General features: G+C 34.1%; 2 protein-coding genes across 3 annotated transcripts in view; both read right to left on the bottom strand.

Moving 5' to 3' along the window:
• Window positions 1-1,174: 1,174 nt before the first annotated feature.
• LOC135126528 (pupal cuticle protein 36-like) lies at window positions 1,175-2,042 on the bottom strand. Its single transcript, XM_064052553.1, has 3 exons — window positions 2,008-2,042; window positions 1,667-1,959; window positions 1,175-1,620 (listed from the first exon to the last, which is right to left on the bottom strand). Exons 1-3 carry the CDS (start codon window positions 2,014-2,016, stop codon window positions 1,203-1,205), a joined length of 720 nt encoding a protein of 239 aa, XP_063908623.1. The 5' UTR covers window positions 2,017-2,042; the 3' UTR covers window positions 1,175-1,202.
• Window positions 2,043-7,160: 5,118 nt separating this feature from the next.
• The window catches only part of LOC135126527 (pupal cuticle protein 36-like), a 45,876-nt gene continuing 36,248 nt past the window's right edge, over window positions 7,161-16,788 (bottom strand). The window contains exons 2-4 of one of the 2 annotated variants that reach the window (XM_064052552.1): window positions 13,862-13,892; window positions 7,702-7,994; window positions 7,161-7,655 (exon numbers count right to left, since the gene is read on the bottom strand). In XM_064052552.1, the coding sequence (XP_063908622.1) occupies window positions 7,238-7,655; window positions 7,702-7,994; window positions 13,862-13,864 (714 nt within the window). In that variant the 5' untranslated portion in view covers window positions 13,865-13,892 and the 3' untranslated portion in view covers window positions 7,161-7,237. Of the gene's footprint in view, window positions 7,656-7,701; window positions 7,995-8,042; window positions 8,111-13,861; window positions 13,893-16,788 lie in introns of those variants that run through there. The other variant, XM_064052550.1, reaches the window with a different exon arrangement.

Below are 16,788 nucleotides of genomic sequence, written 5' to 3'. Positions count from 1 at the left end.
TAGACCAATATTTTCGTCGACTAGGGGTCACAAAAATTCGAGAAAACATTCAAGTAGCCAATCACCCGATGTAATCTATTACAACATTTCGTTAGCTTACGCACGAAAAGTAAAAATGAATACAAAGTACACAAATGATGCAGATTTTTAATCCCAATATTTTTTATTATAAACGTTATTGTTTTAAGTGTTTGCATAAAATGAAATATACTGGAATTTCAGTTTCTATATCGACAGTTCAATACTTTACTAAGTGAGCTAGAATTTATTCTGCTGGAAATGTTTTAAAGTCAAATTGTACAAATTAACCAAATAAATGGTCTTATTGGCTGTTTTAATGATTGACAGTCCTCAGTGTATTCTTTATAGTTTATACGACAAGTATGAAAACATGATTTAGCACACTTGATAGCAACGGTTTGAATTTGAGTAGTTACAGATTTTCAAAAGTTTGAGTACTTACTAATTTTATTATTTTACCTTTATCTAGTTCTCAAATCATAGAAAATTAACACTGACGGTCAAAACTTAGATTTCATATTCAGTCTGCAAAATTACATTTTCAGTTCTTGATATATTTCTGTATAGTGTACATGAGAAATGAAAAACTAACTTGCCAGATCAGTTGTTCAAGAAATGATATAATCACGGAATAAAATGGTAATAACAAAAACTTATCTCACCTGACCTAGACGCCTGTAAGTAAAACTCTTTGGTAAATTTTTGGTTTCCATTTTGAGGAAGTGGAGCTGAAAATTTTTTAAGAACATCGTAGACCTAATAGTGAAACTGAAATCTTCATCAGTTTTCACTTGATGTCTGAAACCTTTTACAACTGACTAAAATAGAAAAGAAAATTTATGTTTAAATACCCATTAGTATTATTATTATCGTCGGCAGTAGAACTGTTTTCCTTGAGGTAATTAGTCAAGAAAATTGCTTACACTATTATAATTCACTTTCATATTAACTACTATTTTTTAGAAACTTCTCCCAGGAGTAGTCGCACTATGTGAACTGTCTGAAAACCACACCAGCATTGCCTGAAATAATGTTTGCATTCTACCTTAATGTCCCCCAACTCCAAAAATAAGAGCCTTTATAAATTGTAAACATTGTATTTGCTCTATTTTTTTAAGTTTTAACAATAAATATATTACATATTGTACTTAATATTACAGCCTTAGCACAGTCCTTCAAATCTAGTATCTGTATCCTCCAGCGCCTCCAGCTCCTCCAGCTCCTCCTGAACCAGGTCTAGGAGCGATGTATTGGTTAGCTACAGCAGCTCCGCCACCTCCACGTCCTCCGGCACCTCCAGCACCATCATCACCTTGGTGTTCAGCGCGGTAAGTACCATCATCGACAATACCAGCGGCCTCATCGGCGGCGTTCTGCTCCAAAGATTTCAAGATTTCTGCGGGAATTGGGGGAGCGACGGGGAGGTGAGCTCCTTGGGGTTGGAAACCGTTCTCGTCAGCAGTGTAGGAGATGCTGTAGGTAGCGCCATCGTCGCCGGTGTAGGAGAACTGTCCCAGGACGGCATTAATTTCGTTATCGCTACCAGGGTTCTTCAGCTGGCCGGATTCTTCATGAGTGATGCGGTTCTCGGTTTCGTAACTACAAGAAAAATTAGCTTTTGCGATAAACCTTCGCTCCTACTTACTTGAATTTGTAGGAGCCGTCGCCGCTGTTGTCGTTATCGAAGCGGACGATCCCGGCGTTGGCGTCAGCAGAGCCGCCACCGCGGCCTCCGGCGCCACCGCCGCGGCCTCCAGCGCCGCCGGCGCCTCCGGCACCACCGGCACCACCACCACCTCCACCGCGGCCGCCACCTCCAGGACGCGGTGCGTTGAGGAAGCTGGAGCTACCGCCGGCGGTCTGGGCGCTGCTCGGGGGCAGGTAGGTGTTCTCTAGACGGTCGGCCACCGCTAGGGCGAAGAGGGCTGAGACTAAGAACTGAAGGGGAGATTAATACGAGCACTGCACGTCGCTGAATCCGCTTACCAATTTCATAATTATTCTTATTTTGTTTATGGCTAACTAAGTGCGAATGATGCTGGTATGAAGATTCCTTTCGCTTTTATACTTAGAGTACCGAGGATGAGTCTGGCTGGGATGATATACTTTGTATCAATTTAGGAATATTTCGTAACTGGGTATTCAAGGTAAGCCGCATATTTACAACCATAAGTCTCAGAAAAAAGCCACATCAACGCCGGTAGACTGTCAACAGTGTATGAGTAAAGCCATGTCAGTGTTTTGCGCTCGGTGGAGCACATTGCCAAAATAGTGTATAAAGCGAAATTGCAATGCTTTCTGGGTTAGTATTTCCGAAGGCCTTTGGCCGATTTCGAGTTCAACACATTTAACGAGAAAACGTTTCAGTTGGTTAAGCTCTTATTATCGCTCTTTTAATTTGAAGGAAACTTGTATTTGGGGAACAACAAGGAACACTTAAAATAAACGGACTACATTTTTAATAAAGAAAAGTGTTTTCTTCGGGGCGAATCATTTTAGCGTCAATAGTGATGTAATTCGGGTATTCTTTTTCATAATGACATACTAATTAATTTTAATTAAGGATTAACACCACAGTTCGTTGCCATTTCTGTTTAATAAATTCCACAAATGACGTTATCAACTTTTTTGAGACGGATTTTGTTTTTCTAATTGAATCTATTTTTAGGAAACTTAACACATATTTCAAGAGGACGTCACTGTTTTTGAGGAAATGGAAGACATAATTTGGTCAACGTTTTACTATCTTCACAAAAATATAATCTATATTTAAATTTCAACAAACGGACCATAGATCATTGGAAATAAGCATGTACTTTTGTACTTTAATAGGTAAAAAGTTGATGTTTCGAGGTCGAGATTTAAAAGTTTGCACAATGATAGGAACGTCTGACTTTTCATAACGCGAAGTGTGAAATTTATTGAACTTTTAAATTAAATTTCATTGTGAAAATTTTCCTGTGGGTATTAATCGAGAAAAGTTTAGACTCTAAACAAATTTTGAAGAAATAAGTAACTGTGTATTAATTTCTTATGGAAAATATATTTTCGTTACTAATATAAAGCCTTACATTTTTTTGTGAACGACATGAATTCTGTAACTGCACAAAAATCCATCCGGTGAATGGCTACTTTCATGTTTGATCATCCCCACTAACAACTCGATAACATCACCTCAAAATAGTTCTTAGTAAATGCTATTTAAATTTTATAAAATAACTTGTGGTTTATGAATCTTCCAGGTTTTTGGCCTAGACACTTTGACACCAATATTATTTTGAAATTAAGTTGCAAAATGCAATACGAAATAATAGAAAATAAACTGGAAGTGTATATATGCTCGGTAGAAAACTTTGATATAGATAAATCAGTTAAAACTACGACAATTTTTCGTCCTTTCCTAGATAGTTGTTCAAAAGTATAGATAAACATCGAACAAAGTAATAAACCGACATCGGAAATGTATGGCATCGATTCTACGAGTCATCGTTAACTTTATTACGTGAACATTTTGCTTGGATATCGACCATTATTGAAAGTTAGTTTTAGCTTTGTTTGATTTACATTCGTTGATTAATGTAACAGAAACCTTATAAAACCAATCCGTAGTCAATATGTTATAAAGAATAATGTATGAAAAACTTCGCAAATAAATATTTCTGCTTTAGATTTATGGACAGTTGTTCAAAAATAAAGAAAATTAAATTAGAAACTTTACCACACAACTAAATTTAAAAATTTTCGGTTCATCCTAATTTTCAAATTTAAAAATGTCATGAATAACGTAATATAAAAAGTCCCTACCTATATGTGGATGTATATACAGGAAGAGTCACAAAGCCTGAATTCTTCCATATCTTGTGAATTATTAGAAATAGAAAAAAGAGTCAAAAACCGAAGTTGCACGGTTCTTTGAAGACTATACTCTAAAATTATTTTAACTACATACTGTTCTGTTTTTAAGACGTAATGCACAATTCAGGTTTTAAATGAAACACCTTATACATTTTTATACATTTGACTGATCTCCTGTTAGGCTTTATAACCGTAGTATTCCAATATTCTTGAAATGTCTTAGCAATGGAAGGGTTCACATAAAAAAATTTCAAATAACGATTTCACGGTTTTTTCAGATAGAACACCCTATATTTTATTACTGTATCGTCTATTTTTTGTTCTCTTCCTTTTATGTTACGTTTTACTTTTTTGAAAAAAGTTGAAATGTTGACATTTGAAAATTGTAAAGTTCATTTTTTTATAAACCCTCTGTATATTGAAATTTGATTTAATTCATACTACAACAAAACGTGTACCTTTATTTATCTTTCCACAAAATATTGCAAAATAGATTTTAAAAATAATTGTGCTTCTTTGTGAGCCGTTCGATTGCCAAAAATTTTAATTAAATTGAAATAATGCGGTTACGTGGCATTGGAATTTCAAAAATAAATTGTAGTTATAAAATCTTGAAAGAGGCTAATGAGAATATGCAAAAATATATGCACAGTTAAAAATAATTTTAGAATATAGTCCTCTAAGAATTGCACAACTTTGACCTTTGACTGTTTTTTATCCCTAATAATAATTAACGAGGCATCGTGGCACTTAGTGACTGACTGTGTATAATTCAAGAATTGGTCGAAAATTATTTAAACAGAACATCCGTCGTCTCTGAAGTAGAATCAAACAAATAAAGTTCTTTAGATGAACTATAAAATTTTGCGAATTCAATTTTTTTTGAAGACTCAAAAAAAATCTTACGACAAAAAAGGACACAAAAGAGCCACAAAAAATGCGAAACATATGTAGAAAGGGAGACAAAAACAAGCATAAAAATGCGAGAAATCAATTCCACAAGAAATACGAAAAAAAGGCAATTAAAAAAGTGACGAAAAAGCCGATAAAAAAAGGTCAAAAAAAAACAATAAGAAAGTCCATGAAAATTAACAAAAAAAATTACAAGAAAAGATACAAAAAGACAAAAGTCTCCCAAAAAAAGGGGTCAAAAAATGCGAAAACAGGGAAGTTAAAAAATCATTAAAAAATATGAAAAAAGGAAAAAAAAATGACTAAAAAAAGGACCAAAAACGCTACAGAAAAATCCGATTAGAAGCAGAAAGTTAAAAAAGGCGACAGAAAAATGTCACATAAAACGTGACAAAAAAACGCTGCTAACCAGAGGGCAAAAAATCTACAAAACCCAGGACAAATAATAATTAATACAAAAACAATTACAACCCATATAAGTTAAAAAAAAAGATATCTCTGGATTGTTACTACGGGTAAAGAAGAATGCCATCCACTGATAGAAATGAAATCTCCAGGGCAGCAAATCCCAAAGGGGCGCAAATTCCAACTACGGACAATATGAAATATATTTAGAGCAGATAATAATCAATGGGAAAAGATGTATTGTAGACAAAGGAAAGGAATTAATTAAGCTAAAATGCAGCCGAACGGTCCGAATATTATTTTAGGTGAGTAGCCGTTATTATGACAATTCATATTTTACAATAAGTAAATATGGGCGGGTGCGACGTTAATGTATGCTTTCATTTTTAAGAAAATGCGGTGAATCGTTCTTGCTTTGTTAAAAAAAAGAAAAAAGTCTGGATACAGAGATTGAGTTCGAACCTGGACCTTTCAATTCCAAAGCGGGCGCTCGATTATCTGCTCCACTAGACCCGCATGTCGAAATTCGTGTAATGAATCTAAAATAAAGAAAGAATTAAACAATAGAAATTATAATAACATCTAATAAACACAATCAAAGTGGATACATAAACCACCAGTACAGGAGTACATTATTTTATAAAATTTATGTATCGTTTTACACATAAAATTGCTGGTGGGGATGATTAGTCAAATTTTGGTTAGCTCTTTAGCATCTACGGCATTCCTAATATATTTCCAATAATAATAATTTGGCAATAATCACACAGACAACAGACAGACAAATAGACAAATAGAGCTATTTTTTCATGGACTATGGGTCATAAAAATTCGAGAAAACATTCAAGTAGCCAATCGCCCGATGTAATCTATTACAATATTTCGTTAGCTTACGCTTGAAAAGTAAAAATGACTACAAAGTACACAAATGGTGCACATTTTTAATCTCAATATTTTTTATTATAAACGTTATCTTTTAAGTGTTTGCGTAAAATGAAATATACTGGAATTTCAGTTTCTATAACGACAGTTCAATACTTTACTGAGTGAGCTAAAATTTATTCTACTGGAAATGTTTTAAAGTCAAATTGTACAAATTAACCATATGATTCAACAGGTGGCCAATTGTAAAAACCGTAGTGTTAATAATTCCAAATAAATGGTCTTATTGGCTGTTTTAATGATTAGTCCTCAGTGTATTCTTTATACGACAAGTATGTCAACATGATTTAGCACACTTGATAGCAACGGTTTGAATTTGAGTAGTTACAGATTTTAAAAATTTTGAGTACTTACTCATTTTATTGTTTTACATTTTTCTAGTTCTCAAATCATAGAAAATCAACACTGTCAGTCAAAATTTAGATTTCATATTCAGTCTGCAAAATTACATTTTTAGCTCTTGATATATTTCAGGATAGTGTACATGAGGCATGAAAAACTAACTTGCCAGATCAGTTGTTCAAAAAATGATATGATCAGGGTATAAAATGATAATAACAAAAGGTTATCTCACCTGACCTAGACGCCTGTAAGTAAAACTCTTTGTAAATTTTTGGTTTCCATTTTAAGGAAGTGGAGCTGAAATTTTTTTAAGAACATCGTAGACCTAATAGTGAAACTGAAATCTTCATCAGTTTTCACTTGATGTCTAAAACCGTTTACAACTGACTAAAATAGAAAAGAAAATTTTTGTTGAAATATAGTTACCCATTAGTATTATTATCGTCATCAACAGAACTGTTTTCCTTGATGTAATTAATCAAGAAAATTGCTTACACTATTATAATTCACTCTCATATTAACTACTATTTTTTAGAAACGTCTCCCAGGAGTAGTTGCACTATGTGAACTGTTTGATAACCACACCAGCATTGCCTGAAATAATGTTTGCCTTCAACCTTAATGTCCCCCAATCCCCCAACTCAAAAATAAGAGCCTTTATAAATTGTAAACATTGTATTTGCTCTATTTTTTTAAATTTTAACAATAAATATATTACATAATGTACTTAATATTACAGCCTTAGCACAGTCCTTCAAATCTAGTATCTGTATCCTCCAGCGCCTCCAGCTCCTCCAGCTCCTCCTGCACCAGGTCTAGGAGCGATGTACTGGTTAGCTACAGCAGCTCCGCCACCTCCACGTCCTCCGGCACCTCCAGCACCACCATCACCTTGGTGTTCAGCGCGGTAAGTACCATCATCGACAATACCAGCGGCCTCATCGGCGGCGTTCTGCTCCAAAGATTTCAAGATTTCTGGGGGAATTGGGGGAGCGACGGGGAGGTGAGCTCCTTGGGGTTGGAAACCGTTCTCGTCAGCAGTGTAGGAGATGCTGTAGGTAGCGCCATCGTCGCCGGTGTAGGAGAACTGTCCCAGGACGGCATTGATTTCGTTATCGCTACCAGGGTTCTTCAGCTGGCCGGATTCCTCGTGAGTGATGCGGTTCTCGGTTTCGTAACTACAAGAAAAATTAGCTTTTGCGATAAACCTTCGCTCCTACTTACTTGAATTTGTAGGAGCCGTCGCCGCTGTTGTCGTTATCGAAGCGGACGATCCCGGCGTTGGCGTCAGCAGAGCCGCCACCGCGGCCTCCGGCGCCACCGCCGCGGCCTCCAGCGCCGCCGGCGCCTCCGGCACCACCGGCACCACCACCACCTCCACCGCGGCCGCCACCTCCAGGACGCGGTGCGTTGAGGAAGCTGGAGCTACCGCCGGCGGTCTGGGCGCTGCTCGGGGGCAGGTAGGTGTTCTCCAGGCGGTCGGCCACCGCCAGGGCGAAGAGGGCTGAGACTAAGAACTGAAGGGGAGATTAATACGAGCACTGCACGTCGCTGAATCCGCTTACCAATTTCATAATTATTCTTATTTTGTTTATGGCTAACTAAGTGCGAATGATGCTGGTATGAAGATTCCTTTCGCTTTTATACTTAGAGTACCGAGGATGAGTCTGGCTGGGATGATATACTTTGTATCAATTTAGGAATATTTCGTAACTGGGTATTCAAGGTAAGCCGGGTTAAAATCGTAATAAGTGATTTTAATAATTCTTAAGAAAGGTTACTGATGATGCAAAGACATATCGGAGATCATCGTAGCGATAAAAAAATTCAAATGTCCGAGTAATTGAGTCTGGAGGCGATCCGAATTTCTATATATCACACTGGCAGCACTTAATTAGCCGATTAAACCACTAAACAACCTTTAAAGATGATTAAACTAGTTCGTGTAACTATTAATTTTAGCATTGAGGACCAACATAAATAATTCATTTTAAATCATCTCAAAAATGTGGATTATGGTTTTGCTTTTAGGTAAAACACGGCGTTTAATCGACGTTTTTAATAAAAATTTCAAGCATCGCCCGAGACATTCAACTTTAGTGGTAAACACAATCCTTCCGCGTCCTTGTGCCTTTTTTCTCACTATTAACAACTTTGTTTCATTGTTACGAATTAAACAAGTTTTGTAGCTTTTGTAACGGAACAAAGAATTAGAGCTTTCTCAAATTACGTGCTTGCATGTGCGCGACGTAGCTTAAAGCTTTTCAAGATTTAATTCAAGGTAACAAAGTGATGCTTGCAACTTTGCCAGACACGCCATGATATTTATTTTCTTTATACTAAACTTGCGATTCTTTACAAATGCTAATGAAATGCCAGCTTTTCCGTATCCTGAATTTGCCGATTTTTAAAATCCTCACACTTATGCCAAATTCATATTTCTATGCAAAAGGTGAATATTTAAGGAAATGTATTTTGTTATACAAGAGAAATCGTTTTGCCACTTAAAAATAAACATTAAACGTTAATGTTTTTACATCACGTCATAAAATAAAAATATATCACGCAATCGTAAATTAATTAGTTAATAGATATACGACATGTTTAAAGCTTCTTCAAGCACGAGGATTAGGTGGCCTTTTTAATTTGTTTCGTGCAACGTGCTCAAAATAACAAGACAGTTTAATAGTTCAAAAGTTTTTTATTTTGCTCTAAATAAAGTCTATATTGATTGCAAATGTTTCTGTATCAGTAATAGGATAAATGCCAGCGCGTTGAACCTTAGCGACCCGAAATTCTGATTCACTCTCACTCACGATGGATTTTTATGATGTTTAAAACATTATTCATACCTCGCTGATCAAATTTTCAATCAAAGTGTGATTTTTGACGACTTCTACCTTTCTCTTTTTCCCAATTTTATTTTTTTATTTCGTGTTATGCGTGACTGGGGCGGGTAAAGGATTTATTTATTGTTTATCTATATTTTTAAAATCGTTTTAGTGTTAAAATGTAGATGCCGCTGTGTTTACATGACTCCTGCTGAATCTAAAACCAGTAGCTTCGGAGAATATTTCTCTGTAAAAAATTTGGGTGTCAACAGTGCTCAAGTGACAAGAAACCAAGTTACAAACTTAAACAGAAATTATTATAATTATTACTTATTATTGTTACTACAATTTAATTATGAACTGTTTCTTATGCAAGAGACCACAACAAGGTCAATATTTTGTTACAACCTGAAATTTTGTGCAAATTGTTGCACCTTTTTGTGTAATTCTGAAATATGTAGCCAAGAGTTCCACAAAATGCTTTGCTGAATACGTCATAAAACTGAAACTTCGCTCGACAAATGACGCACGTAAAACTAGATTGTCACTGCGGCAGAAGAAAAAAAGTTGAACACCCTTTTTCGTTTCAATTTTTAACACGTTACAATCGTCACTGGCTAATAATAATGGAAGTACTACAGATTGTTTAAATTTTCTTGTTCAATTGTTTAAATTTTCTTGTTGAATTTTTTGGCAGTTTCTTTTAAATAAAATCGAAAATCTCATTTTAAACAAATACTACCAAGCTTAATAGCTTGATTTACCAACATCTCTTGTGCGATAGGGCTCGAAAGAACAATATTTATCGCCTCTTCGTCGAGTTCCGAATCCCACTTCTCACGCTAGTTTGTTGTTTGCACGACATTGCAATGTTTGGTTTTGAAATTGAAATCCCAAATCAAAATTAAAAAAATCTAGATCAATACCAGCCTCTACACCCACTAAACTACTTTCAGTGCTTCCAATTTCGCATCAAAACATTTTTGATTGCCAAGTTTACGTTAATTAAACCGGTCGCAACACATTAATAGTACAATTTCGTAACTCTGAAACTCGCTTTAGCTCCGCTGTGAAAACGCACTCTTTGTGTCGACGGCATTGTTTGACTTTTCCGCGCCTTGAAATTCTGCCCTTCACCTTTACGTAGGGTCGCAATTTCGCACGCTGAGAAATCCCTTACTCATGCACACACATCCTTAATTAGGACCATGCCGATGGTACGTACAGCGGTAAAGGGCATCCTTGTCATTTGCATATTGTCATTTCTATATTAGGCGGTTCCGCCCGGAGCGAAAGAGAGCGATCCGGCTCAGGCGCAACGCAAGACCGAGCGGAATTAAGGCGCATTACACAGGGCAGGAGTGAGCCCTGATGGGTCTGAATTTTTTGGTTTCACAGAGGTCGATATGGTTATGTTCGATATGATTGTCTAATGGAACGTGTTTCATGTATTAACCAAACAATGCGTGACGTTCTGTGTCATTATTATATTTTTTTGGAATTGATTAACGATTTGTATACACTGTATGTGATAAAATATTACCACAACAAAAAGAAACTTGATGGGAAGTAATTTCATAGAATAAGAATGTTGTACAAAATTTTTGTTTAATCACATAACGCTTCACAAAGTTTTACTAGCTGTTAACTATTAATTTAGCACTCAAAATTTTTAGATTATTAATTGACTCAAAGTATGCTTCTTTAATAGTCGACATATGTTTCGCACAAATTCACGCTGTCACAACATATTTCTTTTTTAGGAATTATGCAGATCTCGTGTTACTTAAAACTTGAAACAACTTGTTGCAAAGTTGCAGTTACAAATGACGAATAAAGAAAGTCTAAATTTGTATCTTAGTTTTTAAGAACATAAAGCGAGTAAGTGGTTTTTTTGAACTTTTTCAACTTCAGACTTGATGTTGCAGCTCGAGAGGTTTCTACTTTGCTGCTTTTTATGCATCGGTTAGCCACTGTCTGATCCAAGTTCATAATTATGGCTTTTTGCCTTCAGTTTTATAGTACAGAAGGAAGCAGTAAGTGTCTGCAACATTAACAAGTATACTCGACGACCTTCGCATCACCCGGAATTTTGTTGATAAAACGCACAAGAGGTTTGTTAAATTAGAAATATTTGCTATTTTGTCTGGTTAATTAAAAATATACAAAAAATACAAATTTGGTTATTTATAAATACTTATTTAAAAATACTTCCAAGCTCAACTTGTACAGGAAATAATTTGATATTCAAGAATTTACAAAATAAAATGTATTTGGAGGCACCATAAAATTGATTATTTAAATGAAACTACCCTTTTTTTCAGCATTAAAGAATATCTCATTTAAGAGATTACTCTTTCCACATTTTTAAGTTAAAATTCATAAACTTGCATACAATGATTTCAAAAATATAAAAACTACTAATTTGTTACACATAATTTTCTCACCTTCGAAACATAAGATTTTTTTTATAGTTTCCATGGATGACATCAACTTCGTGATGTCGATTTATGTTTCAATTATGATGTGCGTGATGTAACACTTACCATAAAGTTATACTACATCCTCCAAATTTCAGGGAAATTAACTGAGTTTTATGAGGTAATTTCTAACAAATATGTTTTTTTAATTATTTTTTGTGAAACATCCGGTAGAATTAATTCAAGAAAAAAGTATATTACTGAAAGATAAGTAACACTGCATTTATGTGATTATTATTCATTGGGGATATATTAATAATTTGGTAGAAAATGCACGCATGTCATACTATGAATATTCGCGATGACGTAATCAGTTTTATAGAAGGAATGAACATACACATAAATTTTGATTAGTGCTGTATCATTTTCATAACATCAACTAATAGCTAATTTCTCGAAATAATCGGTTTTGCAGTTTCTAAAATTATCTACCACGGTGACAGATCATTAAGCAGAGATGTTGCATTCTGCATTCTGTGAATTGTGACATAACAAAAAAACGGCTTCAGTTTGTTGTAATAACCTGATATGCAGCTTGTTAGTAATTACGAAATTCGATTCATTTTGACAAATTGCATATCAGCCTAGTTACGAGCAGCGATTAAAAGGCATTCGAGCATCAAGTAATTAATTCAAGGTAACCTTGTGACGTTTTAGGTTGTGAAAGATAAAAGTATTTAAAAAACAAACATCTACACATTCTTGTAAAAATTTGTTAAATTTATTTAGACAACACTTCCCTCAAGCAAATACAGTTTCTTAGATACATTAGAAAATTTGATTTTAGGAATTTTCTTTTTCACGACATTCCTGAAAAGTTAAAACAACAATTGGATTGTTAAATTATTATAGGTTAGGTGTATTTCAAGTGAGTTTTTCAATATTTGTAATCATTAACTTTTTTGTCAAGACGAACAAAGGGAGACAAAAAATGAGAAAAAAGGATGAACTAGAATAAAGACACGTCAAAATAAGTCCATCAAAAATGCTACTAAAAGAGGAGAGCCATAAAAAAGGCGATAACAAAAGCTCACAAAAATGACGACAAAAAGAGGGCCAAAATTCCGCTACCACAAATGAAGTGATAAAAAAGAGGATCACAAAAAATAACAAAAAGGCTCTAAAGCTGCTCAAAAAATGGGCCAAAAAGTCCACAAAAAAGACGACCACAAAAAAGTGACAAACAAGAAAAAGCGACGATAATAGACGGAAGCAAAAATAGGTCAAAAACTGTAACAAAAAAAGACAATGAATAAAGGATAAAAAGGCGACAAGGAATCCATAAAAAAAGAAAAATAAAAGAAAATGACTAATACAAAAAGTAATTAAAATAGGGGGATAAAAACGCACTAAAAATGCAACTAACAGAAGGGAGTCAAAAAAAGCGACAAAAAACGCTGCAAAAAAATTACAAAAAAGGCCCCACAAAGCAGGTCACAAAAAATCAACGAAAGACGCGACTAAGTAATAAAGCATAAAAAAAATTCACAAAAAACTAAAGACAAAAATCCGTAAAAAGGGTGTCAAAAAACGAGAAAATAGGAGAAAAGGAGATCAAAAAGAGGACAAAAAGCCCTATGAAAAAAAAACACAAAGTCCACAAAAAGCGACGAAAGCAGAAGACAAAAAATTGGTCGAAGGTTATTTCAACAGAACTTTTCTCGCCCTTAAAGTACAATAAAACAAACTCAGAAAAATTATAAAATTTGTTTATAACGAATTTTATTTTTTTTTATGAGAACCCTTGTAAGCTAAAATAAAAATATGACATGATGATTTGACATGTATCTAACGTGAAAATAAATTTAAGAAGCATGCTGTGTGTGCATTTCAAATGAGTTTTTCCTTAACAAAATTTGGTGATGTCAAAAACATTTTTGCAAAGATGCGTATATCACTTTGGTGCAGTATAATACTAATGATAACAGTACTGTATTTTCATATTTTTGAGAAAATATAGTGAGCCGTTCCCGATTTCAGTAAAATAAAGTTACTCATTCATTTTTATGTGTCACCCTGTACAAGGTATTTAAAAAAATTTAATGCAGTAATAAAATACAAGCATAGACTTACCATATTTTGCACATTTTGGATAGGATTTACTCTGTAAAAAAAATAAACAGATATATTTTGATTAAAAATTTACCATGCTAAGTTTAAAACGTCCGCAAGATTTCAGAACATTAGGACCCGATTTATAAAAAGCGAAGTTAAAGTTAATTCGCGATTAACTTTTAACTGAGGTCCGTTGCGAGGCAACGCGCATATTTTAACCAATCACGGGCTCATATTCCACATTTTAATTCTCTGTTAAACTAATCGAGAATTAAATATTTAACTCGCTGTTCTATAAACCGGCCCTAGGTTGTACACTCGTGCGGTTCTTGATTTAATCAGTAAAATAAATTGACTCTATTTTTAATTTTTTGAGTGTGCGTTGATAAACCACAAGTATGCAGTTATAATATTTTGCATATTTCCGAGAAGATTTACTTGGCAAAATTTTGATATGACGTCATTGGTGTTTTGGAGGGGACAAACGAATAAATTTTCCTCAACGATTTACCGTGATTACGATAACATTAACATATTTACAATTCAGAGCATTCGGTTTTGCAATTTCAAAGTTAAATTGTAAAATATTTTTATCCAGTTCTGAATTTTTTACAAAAATCTGAATGTTTAGGGTGTCAATTCGACACGGATTCATACATCAGGTGCAAGTGCAGGAGTATCTTATTTTATAAAATTTGAAAAAACTTATTTATAAATTTTGGAGATGGCGTCATCCCTTTGGTGGTGGGGATGATTAGCTAACTTTAGTTAGCATTTAACCATCTACATACATCACCCTAGTATACATACAAAATTTGACAACAATCGGTCCGGTAGATTTGGAAATTACTTGCATTATAAAAATGGATATAGACACAAAACAGACAGACAGACGGACAGACAGACAGATGGAAACGGGTGTCCACTTTTTTCGTAATCTAGAGATCATGACACGTTGAGAAAACATGAAAGTGGCAATTCGGCCAATGGACTCGATTACTATACTTCTTTAGCTTACGCTCGGGAAGTAAAAAATCAACAAAAACAGAAGACAAGCGAAAACGGACTGAAAACCCGACAAAAGTGGACGAAAAAGGTGACGACGCAAGAAGTGTCAAAAAAAGTGACAAAAACCTTCATAAAAAATGGAAGTAACAGAAGGAGGTCAAAATAAGTCACAACAAAATGTGACAAAAAGAAAAAAGTCCGCAAAAAATACAACAAAAAGAGGGTTTATAAAAGTGACAAAAAATAACATAAAAGGTTACAAAAAGCGACAAAAAAGTCATAAATAAGATAATGATATGGTAAAATTCAACAATTCAAGAATGCCGTAAATTGTTATTTGTATAGTTGTTTTTGCTTTTCAATTAATTATGTATTGGTTTTTTTTGGCGTAATAAACTTTATTTATTTATTTTATTTAACAAATGCTTGCCAAAGAGAGGACAAAAAATATCATAAAAAATGTGAAGAAAAGGTCATGACTAAAAAGTAACTAAAAAAGAAGCTAAAATCACAAAAAATTGCAACTAAAAGAAGAAAGCGAAAAAGGCGACAAAAGTGGACAAAAACACTACAAAAAAAGTTGGCAAAAAACACGATTACAAAAAGTGACAAAAAGGCAGTAAAAACGCACCAAAAAAAACGCACCAAAAAAAACACGACAAGATTACACAACGACAAAAAATCCGAGTAAGAGAAGGGAGCGAAAATAAGTCACAAAAAATGTTACAAAAACAGGCAAGATAACAAAAAGTCTATAAAAAAGGCGAAAAAACATGTGGAAACACAGAACCAAAAAGTCATACAATAAATGAAGAAGCTAGTTCCAAAAATTAGTAGAAAAGCGGAAAACACGGCAAGAAAATGTGAGTAAAACTAGGGGATCAAAAAAGTGACAAAAAGGCGATAAAAAGTCCATAAAGAAATCTACAAAAATACACGACAATAAAACATCAACAAATCGTTGAGCTACGAAAGTATAAAATAAAAGCAAAAAAGCTACAAAGAAGAAAAAAAAGAAAGTCGTGGGCGACACAAATTTTACAAAAAGGTGATAAGAAATGCGAAAACAAAAGACAAAAATCGCCACGACTGACTAAAAAGTAACTAAAAAAGGAGCCAAAAACGCGACAAACGAATGCGACTAAAATGATGGGGTTCAAATAAGCGATAAAAAGTCACAAATATGCGAAAAAAACAAGATGCTTAAAAAGAGTGTTGGTGGTAATAATCAAATAAATTTTTGTTGATGGTTTACCATGTCTACACGATAGTAATAAAATACATATATAATTTGAGAGCAGTCAGTTCGGTGGTTTCAGAGATTCTTGGTATAACAAACAACACAGAGGCCTTGAAACGTCGCCAAATAGGCGACTGTTACATTTTGGATACATTTTAAACTTATCGTGGATATGGTAAATTGATAATCAAAATTTATGTTTAGGATTTTTGGCAATTCTTTTTTTAAGTCAGTATTTTTACCAAAAAAAATCTAATTGTGCATCTCATAAACTTGAACAATAACAACAGCATGTGACATAAAAGTAAAAATTACTTTCCATCTCAACTATATTTTATATAATGTCCATCTATTCAATAAATGCCATCCACTGTTCTAAATGTAATAAATATAGCAACAATTTCACCCCAGTGCAGTTATACGAGCTAATAATTTATTTAGAAACGAGAGTTTATAGACTTTTACACATTTACAATCGTGCACTAAAATTGAATCAAAGTGAAAATCAACATCACGGGTTTTATTTGAATGTAGAAATACGGGTTTACACAACTGTGGGAAAATAGATATGTAGCAGAGGGAGTGCCTTTTTGTCAGAAACAGATATTATATACTTAGTTTGCTTTGCGGACCTGTTTGAGATTCAAACAGTTCATTTTCTTCCAAACGACGCTGTTGAACTATCAGATCAGCAAAC

This window comes from Zophobas morio, unplaced genomic scaffold (assembly GCF_036711695.1).
Source record: "Zophobas morio isolate AGI-343-1 ecotype UQ-CSIRO unplaced genomic scaffold, CSIRO_AGI_Zmor_V1 ptg000011l, whole genome shotgun sequence".
NCBI lineage: Eukaryota > Metazoa > Arthropoda > Insecta > Coleoptera > Tenebrionidae > Zophobas > Zophobas morio.
Note: the sequence above shows the minus strand (reverse complement) of the source record. Positions and strands in the feature narration are given on the sequence as shown.